Below are 12,623 nucleotides of genomic sequence, written 5' to 3' on the forward strand. Positions count from 1 at the left end.
AACTCTGCTTCACAAATGGCTGTGTGAACCTATCCTGCAGGTTTCTAGGAAATACACGCGATTTTCCTCTCTCCACCAGCTTCATAAACAGACACCACTTTTAAAAAATGCTCTTGCAGTCCAAGAGAGGCAATGCCTCTATCTTTGAAGTGTCTGTCTCAATTTGCTAGTGTTTAAAAGGCAAGTAGATGAATTGATACTCACCCTGAGCTGTGAAATTGCTGCTTTGCCTTCCTCGCTCTCTTCATCTAACTCATCATCACTCCATTCCCAGCCTCCATCTTCTGTCTTATGTAGACGCCCACTAGAGCCAGGGACTCTTCGGACCTGTATTGCAGTGAAGTCAAAACTGTTACTAGGCGTTGAACAATTTTACATCACTAAGGCTGCATCCACACTGCAGAAATAATCCAGTTTGACACCGTTTTAACTACTATGGTTCAATAGTATAGAATGAGACATTTAGCCTTCTCTGTCAGAGAGCTCTGCTGCCATGAGAAACTATAATTCCAAAATTCCAGAGCAATGAGTAATGAAAGTGGTGTCAAAATTGATTATTTCTGTAGTGCAGATGCAGCCTAGCAGTTTAGGCCTGTTAGGAATTACGTCCCTAAATCCTCCCAACCTAAAATGAATTTAAAATAAACCATGCAAAACTGAGCACATTATACACATTAACAGTAACACACGTTTTGAGAAGATTTCTCTCTCTGTACAGATAGTGTAATCTCCAAAGGAAGGCTATAAATAAAATCTAGTCAAAAACTGTTATACAATGTTATACTACACCAACAATAACAACAAATTTTCACTGTAACTCCCACATGTGTACCTTTTTGGCTCTTTCGGTGATTGTTGGAGCTCTTTGCAGAATTTTTTCTTGTAAAAATTCTTTATTCTGAAAGAGAAGGGGGGAAATTCAAAACATTGGGTCAGGGAGTATTCCTTAGCAACTGTGCCAGAAGAGAAGGATGTCAAAATAGCTCTCTCTAGTTGCTCAAAATAGGTTCAAAAAAGCCTTTGATAGGAAGACAGCATATTAGCATTTTCCCAAGAATAATACTAAAAGTCTATTGCTGCTCCACTCCCTAGGATTTTACCTTGCGGGAAGGAGTTTCACCTTTCCCCCCAGTAGATTCTCAGGTGGCAAATGGAGACAATCATCTCTAGATTCTTGGGTCGCACACTGGCAAATAGCCTGAACTTTTTTCTACAAGGTAAGTGTCATTATTGTCATACAGCCAGGCTTCTCATATCAATCAACACCATTCTAGTCTTTTAACATCCCATTATCAACCATCACAATTTTTTTTAAAACAAAGATATATGTAGAAGATGGCCCAGAATGGGTTGGGCAACTGTTGGAGACTAAGGAGCCTCATTAGCACCCTGCAAAAGACATTGAGGAGAGTTGCATCCCAGAGGGGGGGATTATGTTTTGCCCCCAAATGCCTTCGGGGGGGGGGGCAGGGGGAATTTCTGTCATATTTATACACCTCACAGGACCATTGTATGATCAAGAGAAGCCTTTTTTCCTTATAGTTCCTGATTTTTTATTAACAGAATGGCCCAAGAGAACCAGGTCTAAAATGGCCCATGAGAACCAAAAGTTTGGCAGATATGCCCCCCTCATCCCCTAGAGTTTCAACAGTCAAAATTCATGCAGGGTTGACAGACACTTTTTGGACATCAGTTATTCAGGACACCTTGCAATCCTAACTGAGAACTCTGGATCTCTAGAAATTGTTGGACTCCAACTCCCAGTTCAGCCACCTAGCACAGTCAATAGTCACAGATGATGGAAGTTGTAATCCTGCAACATCTGTATGACCAAAAGTTTCCCACCCATGGCATAATTGATCTCAAGACAAACAAAATTCCACTGGCAAATAAGATTTGGGAGGAATCACTATGGCATACATTACTGTAGTATATTCATTACCTATAAACATCAAATGGGACAAAGAAATAATCTTTGATCCTACCTTTGCTTTCTGGAAAAATTTATGTCTTAGAAGTTCAGCTGCTGTTGGTCTGTTGTGTAAAAAGGTTGGGGTGGAGGGAGGAGAAAGGTCATTAGAAGAAGTCATTACAGTCTCATGCATATTGCTTACTTGTTCCCCCCAAGCTAACTTTTGTTGTAGGAAGCTTTAAATAGCTTTTGGTACATCTTCGATGGAAGAGACTTAAAGATAAGAACTTGGAACATGGAAGAGATAACTGTTTGCCACAGATGTGTGTGCTTCAAGCCACATGTCAACAGCATGACCTAAGTCCCAAGATGCAAGTTTTATAACGAACGACCTTTGCAAAATGGAATAAAGTGACACACACTGATCACAAACAAGAATGTGGTTATCAGAGAGCAGGAATGTGTGCTGACAGGCTATATTGGAAGATGTGTCTAGCTTTTGTCATCCTTGCTTTCTTATGTGCCATGCTTGCATTTGACCAACCTTAGAACATAAGAATCAGAACATTCAAAGTATTGGTTATAACCTAAAAAACCCTATAAGACTCAGGTTATCTGACAGATCATATTCTCCCATATAAGCCTATCCATGTTGTTTGAGAAGAAGTTTTAATTGCACTAGTCTGCTTGGCCGTGAAATCCACTGGGTGGTCTTTGGCAAAATCATACTCTCTCGATGACAGAAAAAGCGCAAACCTCCTCTGAACAAATTCTGCCAAGAAAATCCAGTAACAGGTTCATTTTGGAGTCTCCAGAAGTAAGAAATGACTTGAAGACACACAACAACAAAGCAAGACAGAAACATCTTGTACCTTTTCTCAGGGTCTTTTTGCAGGCATGACGAGATCATCTTTCTGAATGATTTCCCATACTTTTTTAACATCTCCTTATCTTGCACACCTGTCTCCAATGAAGGTGGATCATTTTGTAGCGTTAACATTAAGACCTGGAAGAATTACATCCATTCAAGACATGAAGACAAACTACCCTTCATGAAATACAGTCAGCCCAACATATCCAAAGATTCTACATCCATGGCTTGAAAATATTCACACACACACCCAAAAAATCCAAAAATCATAGTTGGAAGAGACCACAAAGGCCATCCAGTCCAACCCCAATCTGCCATGCAGGAAATCTAAATCAAAGCATCCCCGACATGGCCATCCAGCCTCTGTTTAGAGACCTCTAAGGAAGGAGACTCCACTACACTCTGAGGGGGTTTGTTCCACTGTCGAACAGCCCTTACTGTCAGGATGTTCCTCCTAATTTTGAGGTGGAATCTCTTTTTATGGAGCTTGAATCCATTGCTCTGGGTCCTAGTCTCTGGAGCAGCAGAAAACAAGTTAGCTCCCTCCTCAATATGATATCCCTTGAAGTATTTAAACAGGGCTATCGTATCACCTCTTAACCTTCTCTTCTCCAGGCTAAACATCCCCAGCTCCCTAAGTCGCTCTTCATAGGGCATGGTTTCCAGACCCTTCACAATATTTAGGTAGGGACTAACCAGAGCAGAATAGTGGCACTATTACTTCCCTTGATGTACTTCTATTGATGCAGCCTAAATCTCATTGGCCTTGTTAGCTGCCGCATCGCACTGTTGACTCATGTTCAATTTGTGGTCTACTTGGACTCCCAGATCCCTTTTACACATATAAGTCTCTCATTCAGCCAGGTGTCACCCATCCTTTATCTGTTCATTTCATGTTTCCACCCTAGGTGTAGTACTTTGCATTTCTCTGTGTTGAAATTCATTTTGTTAGCTTTGGCCCAGCTTTCTAGTCTCTTCAGGTCATTTTGAATTTTGATGCTGTCCTCTGGGGTATTAGCTACTCCTCCTAATTTGGAGTCATCTGCAAATTTGATAAGTATACCTCCAATTCTGTCATCTAAGTCATTGATAAAGATGTTGAATAGCACTGGGCCCAGGACAGACCCCTGTCAGACCCCACTGGTCATTTCTTTTCAGGATGAAAAGGACCCACTGTTGAGCACCCTTTGGGTTCGGCCAGTCAACCAATTACAAAAATCAAACTTTGATTTTGCCATTTTATATAAAGATACCATTTTCTATCCCACTGTATTTCATAGAATCATAGTGTTGGAAGAGACCACAAAGGTCACCCAGTCCAATCCCCTGCCATAATGGGACTTGAACAGACATGGATCCACTGAACATCCCAGTGGATACCAAGGACAAACAAGCCACACATATCAAATGCCATCGCAACAAAGGGGAATCAGGTTCAAGTAAAATCGGTGAAAGGCCCAAGAGATGGCTTTGTAAGTGGGAGCTGTAACATAATGTTGCAGAACCCCATTGACTCCTGAGCTGCGGAACTCAATAGTTGTCCAGATGTTATGGAACTCCCACTCCCATCACAACTAGTCAACATAGTGGTTAGGAACTATGAGAGCTTGGGTCAAACAGTATCTAGAAGGCCATGGGGTCTCCAGCCCTGAACTACTCAATTCTATTACCCATAACTGTGTTTCTTGACTTACTCCACCCCTAAATCTGTAAACCATTGAGCACATGGAGTTAAACCCAACCGTTAATCCCAAACAGAGTAGATCCACTTAATTCATGGTACTTATGTAAGTGCTGACTTAGCAAGTCCTGTTGATTCCCCAAGTCAGCTTTAGTTGGAAGTAATCACTGATTTAAGTCCATATAGCCTATCTGGTAGGTCCATGTCTTAAACTTGTTTGGACTTCTGCAAATCTCTACATTCCTGGCTGTCATTCTCTGTGGTCCAGATTGCCAAAAATCAACAGATGCAGAAAATGACAGTCCTCCAACACTCGGTGCACTCTGCCTCCTATGTACATGGACATAAGTTCTATTTTTGTTGTTGTTGGTTGTTTTGTTTTGGGCACAAATCTTCTGTAGATCAGCTCCTGATCTGGAGAGAATGGTCTTGGAGCCCTACTACAATCTTACAGAAAAATATTTTTGATGTTAGGCTTTTTTAATGTTAGGCTTTCAAATACAAAACAGAAAAACAGAAATGTTAGGATGGAAAATGGTGAAAGGCCAGCTCAGCCAGGTGGAACCTGAAGACCATGAAGAACAAATCCCAGTTGTGGAATTAGGGTCATTTGGGGAAATTAATGCTACCAGATCTCAGTTTTATGGAATTGAAAACAGAACGCTTTTGAACCGCTGCCTGCTTTGATTGGCCCAGATCCTGATTTGGTTAGGCTTAAGGAAATGGCGCAAGACAATGAGATAATTCACCTCCTCCTCATGGTGCTCAGTTTATAATTTTTAAAATTTTTCATTTTAAATGGAGCTGTGCTATATTTTACAAATGTTAACTGCTTTAAGAAGCCCAGAAGTTGAGAAGGAGGGATAAAGAAGGACCAAGTTGTTGTGTCAGCGAAAGATGTGAAATGGATGGGTGAAATCTCTCAGGGAAATTTCACACATCACCATAATCCCCCCATAACTGATTTTCTCAGAGAGATGAACCTCAGGTTAGTTTCTGGGGAGACAGCACACTTCCCTGAAACAGAGTTTGAAGACCACAGTTTTGATGTATATACAGTATGCAACTGCTGGTTTTGTATTCAGATACAAGTGTTGTTTTCTGGCTGCAGGCTTCCTTCCTTCGTGTTGAAATTCAGACTTGCATAGAAAGAGGAAATGTCTACTAACCTCTACTTGCAAGCTTTCATTTACTTCAGAGGCAGCACTTTGGATACAATGTGCTACCAAGAGGTTTAGCTCAACTGTTTGGGCCAGTGAATCCGTTATACTCACCTTCATGGGTGGATATTTGTGATAAGGAGCTGCTCCTGTAGCTAGCTCTATTGCCGTGATTCCAAAACTCCAGATGTCTGCTTTGAAGTCATAACCTCTGACCTGGAAAGATACAGATGTATTGACAGCACACTTTTCATCAGTTATCCTACACCCCAAACTATCCATCTCCTGCATTATCCATCTGTCCCCAACAACTGTTCCAACAAATATTTAGTCTAGTCTAGAACATACAGCATACCCTGTCTTTCTTCACTATAAGGAGAAACAGTTCATATTCCAAGAAAGCCATTTCCCCGCAGGCATTAGGCTACTACCAGAAATCTTAAATAGAATTTTTATTTTCTTGCTCAACTGCAAAGAAAGGACACTGAGTAGTCTCCTGATTGAGTGTTAAGCTACCTCAGCTTTTTTGCCCTTAAACAAGGAACTGCTTCTGGACTCAGTGGAAAATTTAAGTATTTACAAGCATGTTAGGAGCGTGTTGCTTTGCTAACTCAACTTTGTTTTGGGAGCAAAATAATTCTTTCGTTTTGGTTCCATCCAGCACCATGAAACTGGATGGAAAAGCTTTTCATAAATATCAAGAAAACCGCTTTCCACCCCACCTCAAAATATTAATTCAGCATTTCAAATGTGCTATGTGATACACAGTCTTTACTTGTTTTATTTTCCCAGCCAAGTTGAGTTGATATGATTCACATTTTATAGAGCTGAGGTAGAGAAGCAAATCATCCCTGTCCCTAATATCACCATGTTCTAAAATTGTATGCCCCCATTTCTTGAATACATACATCTATGGACTGATTCACAGGTAGATGCCTAACATAGTATGTGAATGAGACAAATGTGTATTTCAAAAATTCATTTCAATATCTCCAGTACAGAGATGGAACTAGCTGCATCTATAGAGTGGCAAAACTAAGTTTGTTGATTAATAATTAAGGAGCAAGGCCCTAATGGGGCATCTGATGAACTGTGCCAACTCATTATGAACTAAGGTGCATTAAAATAAGGAGGAAGTTTTAAGACAAGTACAAAATCTTTTTGAACATGTATTTCTGACATCTTTTGCACCAATTAGAAACAGCACTGGGCACGTGTATTACTGTCTACCATCATGTTTTAAGGTTTTACTGTTTCTCTTGAGGTCTTATTTATTTCCTCAAACCTTTTCTTTTCCGTATAATTCCCAGAAAATAATTCAAGAAGAAATTATTTTCAGATTAATAATTAAATTCGCCTAGCTTAAGCTTTTGCCTTCTTGGTTACAGATGATTATTTTACTTTCTCTTCCATCTGACAACTTGCATTCATGTATGATATTTAATCTTCTTCTCTCCCAATTGCTTTTCACTCTGTTCATGACCAGCATCCCCTCCTGCCAAAAGGGACTTGCAGCTCTTTAAAAAAAATCCTTCAAGGAAAAAGGCCAGCCAGAACATCAAAGGCTACTTCTTGAATGTCGGTCTCATTTTCAGAAATTTTTGTTCCTTTTTACCTGCTCCATCACTTCCGGTGCCATCCAGCAAGGTGTGCCGACAAAAGTTTTCCTCACTTTGTTTCGAGTAATGTCTCCACCAGTGGCTAAAAAAGCACTAACACCAAAGTCTGAAATACCAAAAGAAACAAAAGAAAGTTTAAAAAAATATCCTATAGAATCTTTATTGCTGTCATTGACCAGCACAAGAAAATATCCTGAACCATGTATTATGGGTTTTCCTTAGCTGATGCCTCCTACATATTGGATTAAAGTCTGAACCAGCAATTTTTTCTTAAGTGGTTTTTGAAAATTCAGCTTCCTCATTTTGAATGTTCAGGTATTTTAAAAAGCTGATTTCTAGCTCTTATGATTGATGATTGGCTTGAAAAGGACAGCTTGTACAGCATTTCCAGTGGGCAGGGGTAGAATTTCAGTGTCTCCCGTAGTTACTTGTTTCTCCTTTGACCAAACAAGATGCAAATATCTAAAATAATATGGATTGGCAAATTATTTGAAAGAATGGGCAAGATTGTGCAATGGAGGAGTACCTACAATATTGGAACAACATTTAATCTCCTGATCTGACCCCTGAAACCCACCTTGAAAGTCAGTCAGCTGTCCTGAGGAAGCCCCTTTCTGACAGGTAGTGATGGTATGACAAAGACTTATAACAGGACCTGGCAAGGATCCTGGCTTCAGCTCCTCACCTTATTATTCACTGGCAGAAGACAGACTGGTTATGCCATCCTGCAGCACCCCACTTGCCAGCACCACAAAACATCAGCACTCAGGACAGCTGACCAGCTCCTCAAATAGGTTTCAAGGGCATTTCTAACTGTGGAAATGGTGCCATAAGTGCAAATGTGAATACGAAGTAGTTACAAGGATTTAAGTCCAGCCTACTGTTGTTGTTCTGTGCCTTCAAGTCGTTTCTGACTTATGGCAACCCTACAGCAAACCAATCACAGGATTTTCTTGGCATATTTTCTTGGCACTCCTGAGGCTGAGAGCATGTGACTTGGCCAAGGTCACCCAGTGGGTTTCATGGTTGAGCAGGGGATCAAACCTCGATTTCCAGAGTTGTAGTCCAACACTCAAACCACTATGCCACGCTGGCTTTCCAGCTTGAAATACCATAACTGCATGCTAGGGTGCCAGCTGATATGTTGAAAGGCTACACAAAAACTTAAAAGGTAATGTAAATTATTTCAATGGTGCAGAATTTTACTTTAATTTTGAAAACAGGGAGCAATGAGCTCTGACAATAATAGCATCCAGAACTTGGAAATGTACCGGGGCAGGAGGGGAGACACTACAATTTCCAGAGACCACCCTCCTCCCACTCTGTCAAACAGTATGCTGGCTGGTTGTGGGACTGGGCAGTTGTGACCTAAAAGTCTAAGCTTCCCAAGCTCTGAACTAATGCAAGAATGTTGCAAATTGTCACATACCATTCTTAGCATCTCAGATTGAATGGAAGTTATCCCAGAACTGCCCTCACACTCCCACTATCATCATCCAGTCACAAGATTTCTTATATTGTTGTTTCTCCTCATGGCTTTATGAAGCCTCTATTGTTTCCATTGATAAAAACAAAGGGGCAAGGGGGAATCAGATATGTGATTCTAAACAAATCTGCTTTGCATGAAAGACATGCATTATAAGCGGCCACACTTTACAACTACAGCATACTAAGGCCTGTTACAGACTGCCAAAATAAAGCTGCTTCGGGTCTCTTTGGAGGTATGCTGTTTAAATGATGCATGCATCCTAAGAATCCGGAAGCTGCACCAAAGCTGCACTCCAGTGCTTAGGAATGGAGTGTGGCTTTGGCGTGACCTCCGGACTCTTAGGACCCATGCATCATTTAAATAGCATACATCCAAAGAGACCCGAAGCAGCTTTGTTTTGGCAGTCTGTAACAGGCCTAAGTTTCCTTTCAGAACTCTTTATAGTCATTTAAAAGATAAAGGAACATGCCAATCAATATATATTACAAAATATTCTCCACAGGGAAAATTGGGGGGGGCTGACCAAAAAAATTACAAGTTTCACGTAACAATTCCCTTACCATGAATGCTTAATCTAACCAGATGGTTAATCTAACCTTTTCCATGATTGACGTTGTAGTCCAAACTATCTGGAGGCACAGGCTGGGAATAGCTGGCCTTAACTACAGACACATATGAAGTTGCCATATACAGGTTGAGCCGTATCCAAAAGGGTTGGGACCAGAAGTATTTTGGATTTTTTCTGGGTTTTGGAATATTTGCATATACATAATGACATGTATTAGAGATGAGTAAAGGTAAAGGTAGTCCCTTGACATGAATGTCTAGGTTCTGGAAACCATGTCCTATGAGGAACGACTTAGGGAGCTGGGGATGTTTAGCCTGGAGAAGAGAAGGTTAAGAGGTGATATGATAGCCCTGTTTAAATACTTGAAGGGATATCATATTGAGGAGGGAGCAAGCTTGTTTTCTGCTGCTCCAGAGACTAGGACCCGGAGCAATGGATGCAAGCTCCAAGAAAAGAGATTCCACCTCAACATTAGGAGGAACTTCCTGACAGTAAGAGCTGTTCGACAGTGGAACACATTCCCTCAGAGTGTAGTGGAGTCTCCCACCTCGGAGGTCTTTAAGCAGAGGCTGGGTGGCCATCTGTCCGGGATGTTTTGACTGAGAGTTCCTGCATGGCAGAATGGGGTTGCGGTCTCTTCCAACTCTATGATTCTATAACGAACTGTAGGGTGTGTGTGTGCTCATCTATGTTACTAAGCCAAAGCACCAGCGTTATCCAAGGACTAATCTGGTGGTCATGTGGCCAGCATGATCGCACCGAACGCTGTTACCTTCCTACTGAGAAGTAGTACCTATTTATTACTTGCATTTGCATGCTTTCAAACTGCTACACTGGCAGAAACTGGGATTAATGACAGGAGCTCACCCGAAGCACTCAGACCTTGAACTGCCAACCTTCTGATCTTCTGATCATCAGAAGTGGTGTCAACCACAACCACTAAGCCACCATATCCCCTAGAGATGGGACCATTATTTGTATACACCTTATAAACATAGTCTGAAGGTAATTTTATACATAACATTTTAAATAATCTATGCATGAAATACAGTTTGTGTACACTGAACCATCAGAAAGCAAAGGTGTCACTCTCTCACCCACCCATGTGGTCAATTTTGGAGTATTTTGGATTTCAAAATTCTGTAAGGGAGATTCAACCTGTATCAAGTCACTGCTATGAGTGATGGATACTGATGAAATTGCATGGTGGAAAAAAATTATACAATTTATATCTTGCTTTTCTCCCAAATGGGATTCAAAGGGGCTTATAAGATAAACTAAAACAGAACATCCCAAACAATATGGTGTATGAAGTTTAAAAACCATTAAACCACTATGCATCCAATTGAAACAAGATTTTTAAGACATTAAAATAATTAAGACACTTAAAATAAACACCTCATACTAAAGGCAGCACACTCGGCTGCACATCCCTCCACTTTAGTCAGCTATGCTTGAAGTCTTGTTGAAAGAAGGAGGGCTTTCCCTGCCATAGAAATGGGAGCGGGGGGAGGGGGCAGCAAACTGAATCTCTCTTGGGATGGAGTTGGAAAGCCTAGGAGCAGCCACAAAGAAGGCTCTCTTTGGGGCTGTGTACATGTGTTATTTATTCTAAATTTCCTCCTGGCCCACTGCATGCTGTTTATATGACAGAGGGGGAAAAACCCCAATCCAGGTGCAGACTGTGTTCATGACATCCACACTTGATCCAGCCTTTCCTCCCCTTAACCTGAATGTAAAAACCTTAGCTTTTGCTCTGGGTTTCCGGCTCTCTCCACAGCAACTACAAGGGGCTGCCTTCCCATGCGGTCCCTGGGAGCTACCATGAGGCACTATTGCAGGTGCGAGTTACTCTGAGGTCAAAACAAGATGCCCAGCATATGGCACCTTCTTGTGATCTCAGCAGCAGCAGCAGTGACAAACAGGGATCTCATGGGAAGGCAGCTGCCCATCACTGCTGAGAAGAGAGCACAGGTAACAGGGGGAATTCGGGGGGGGGGGGGGGAGTTCAGGGCCAGCCCAGAGTATTCTGCCAGTGAAGACAAGCCTTCTGCGTCCTCACCAAAACATGTCTGTGATGGTGGTGGGACTAAGGGAAAGTCCTCCCTCAAGATTGAAAGACCCAGCAGGCTCATATAGAGAGATATGAGCTTTCAGATAATCTGAACCTAAACTGTATGGGACCCCTCTAGACACTGCTTGGCAATCAGCTCCTACCCTCTCTCACCACTGGCTAAGTTGACTATGGCTGATGAATGCTGCAATCCAAAACCACATTTATATATGTATGTATGCATCCACAAACTGTTTGATGGTTTAATTTAGGACAGGAGTTAAGCTCCTGGCCTAGATGTTTTGTTTTTTATCTCAAACCTCTAGAACAGTGATTCCCAAACTTTGCTTTTCCAGGTGTTTTGGACATCAACTCCCATGAGCTCTAGCCAGCTTGGCCAACAGTCAGGAATTCTGGGAACTGAAGTCTAAAACCTCTGGAGGACCAAAGTTTGGGAATCACAGCTCTAGAACAACCCTCTTAAACATTAATCTTCCTTCCTTCCTTCCTTCCTTCCTTCCTTCCTTCCTTCCTTCCTCCTTCCCTTCTCCCCCCCCCCCCAGATTTCAGACATTTGCTTTCATAACCCCACATGTTGGTTGGGGCTGATGGAATCTATAGTCCAAAACATCTGGACAGACTGCTTAAAAAGCACTGCAAGATGTAAGCAGTCTATTATTTTCCCTTCCAACATTTATTCATTTTCACAAGAGAGCCTGGTTCAAACTATTCCCAGGAGCAGGAAATCTATTAGAACTAGAGCTTTCCAATACCTTGTGAACTCTAGAACAATATATGGGTAAACCTGCACTGGATACAGGATTTTCTAGTAAGCATACTGATTTATGTATAATACCACTTATGAAATGCCACCTGTGACATCTACAAATAGAAATTCACCGGCCAAAGGAAAACTGTCCATAGATCATTGCTGCTTAAAGATGCAACTATAAAATAATTATATCACCACTTCAGCAATAGGGAAATACTGATATCCATGAGGGCATGACGCCTCTGAAAACATGCAAAAAGGGAAGCTGGAATTTCAAGGTTACAACCGAGCAACATTGGACACCACAGCTGACGCCCCATATTTTCAGCTACCGAGTTTTCCAGAGGTTTTAGTTGCAAGTCTATCATTTTCCTAGTTTACCAGATGGCTTGTTAAATGAAGCATATTTGCTGTCAAGTGTTCTACAAGGGTCAATTCAATACACTCCAGAGAACAGGCATTTCAGATAAAAATTATGCAAGCAGTCTTTTTACAGGA

General features: G+C 41.4%; 1 protein-coding gene across 3 annotated transcripts in view; it reads right to left on the reverse strand.

Annotated features, from left to right (window-relative positions):
• Positions 1–12,623, reverse strand: part of OXSR1 (oxidative stress responsive kinase 1) — a 108,452-nt gene that overhangs the window by 21,644 nt on the left and 74,185 nt on the right. For 2 of the 3 annotated variants that reach the window (XM_089533667.1, XM_089533668.1), the window contains 6 exons: positions 7,240–7,349; positions 5,739–5,840; positions 2,785–2,918; positions 1,986–2,034; positions 833–898; positions 205–327 (listed from right to left, as the gene is read on the reverse strand). In XM_089533667.1, coding sequence (XP_089389793.1) covers positions 205–327; positions 833–898; positions 1,986–2,034; positions 2,785–2,918; positions 5,739–5,840; positions 7,240–7,349 — 584 coding nt within the window. Of the gene's footprint in view, positions 1–204; positions 328–832; positions 899–1,985; positions 2,035–2,784; positions 2,919–5,738; positions 5,841–7,239; positions 7,350–10,167; positions 11,872–12,623 lie in introns of those variants that run through there. The other variant, XM_089533669.1, reaches the window with a different exon arrangement.

Source organism: Sceloporus occidentalis, unplaced genomic scaffold (genome assembly GCF_023333645.1).
Source record: "Sceloporus occidentalis isolate IW3139 unplaced genomic scaffold, rSceOcc1.0.p SCAF_7, whole genome shotgun sequence".
Lineage (NCBI taxonomy): Eukaryota > Metazoa > Chordata > Lepidosauria > Squamata > Phrynosomatidae > Sceloporus > Sceloporus occidentalis.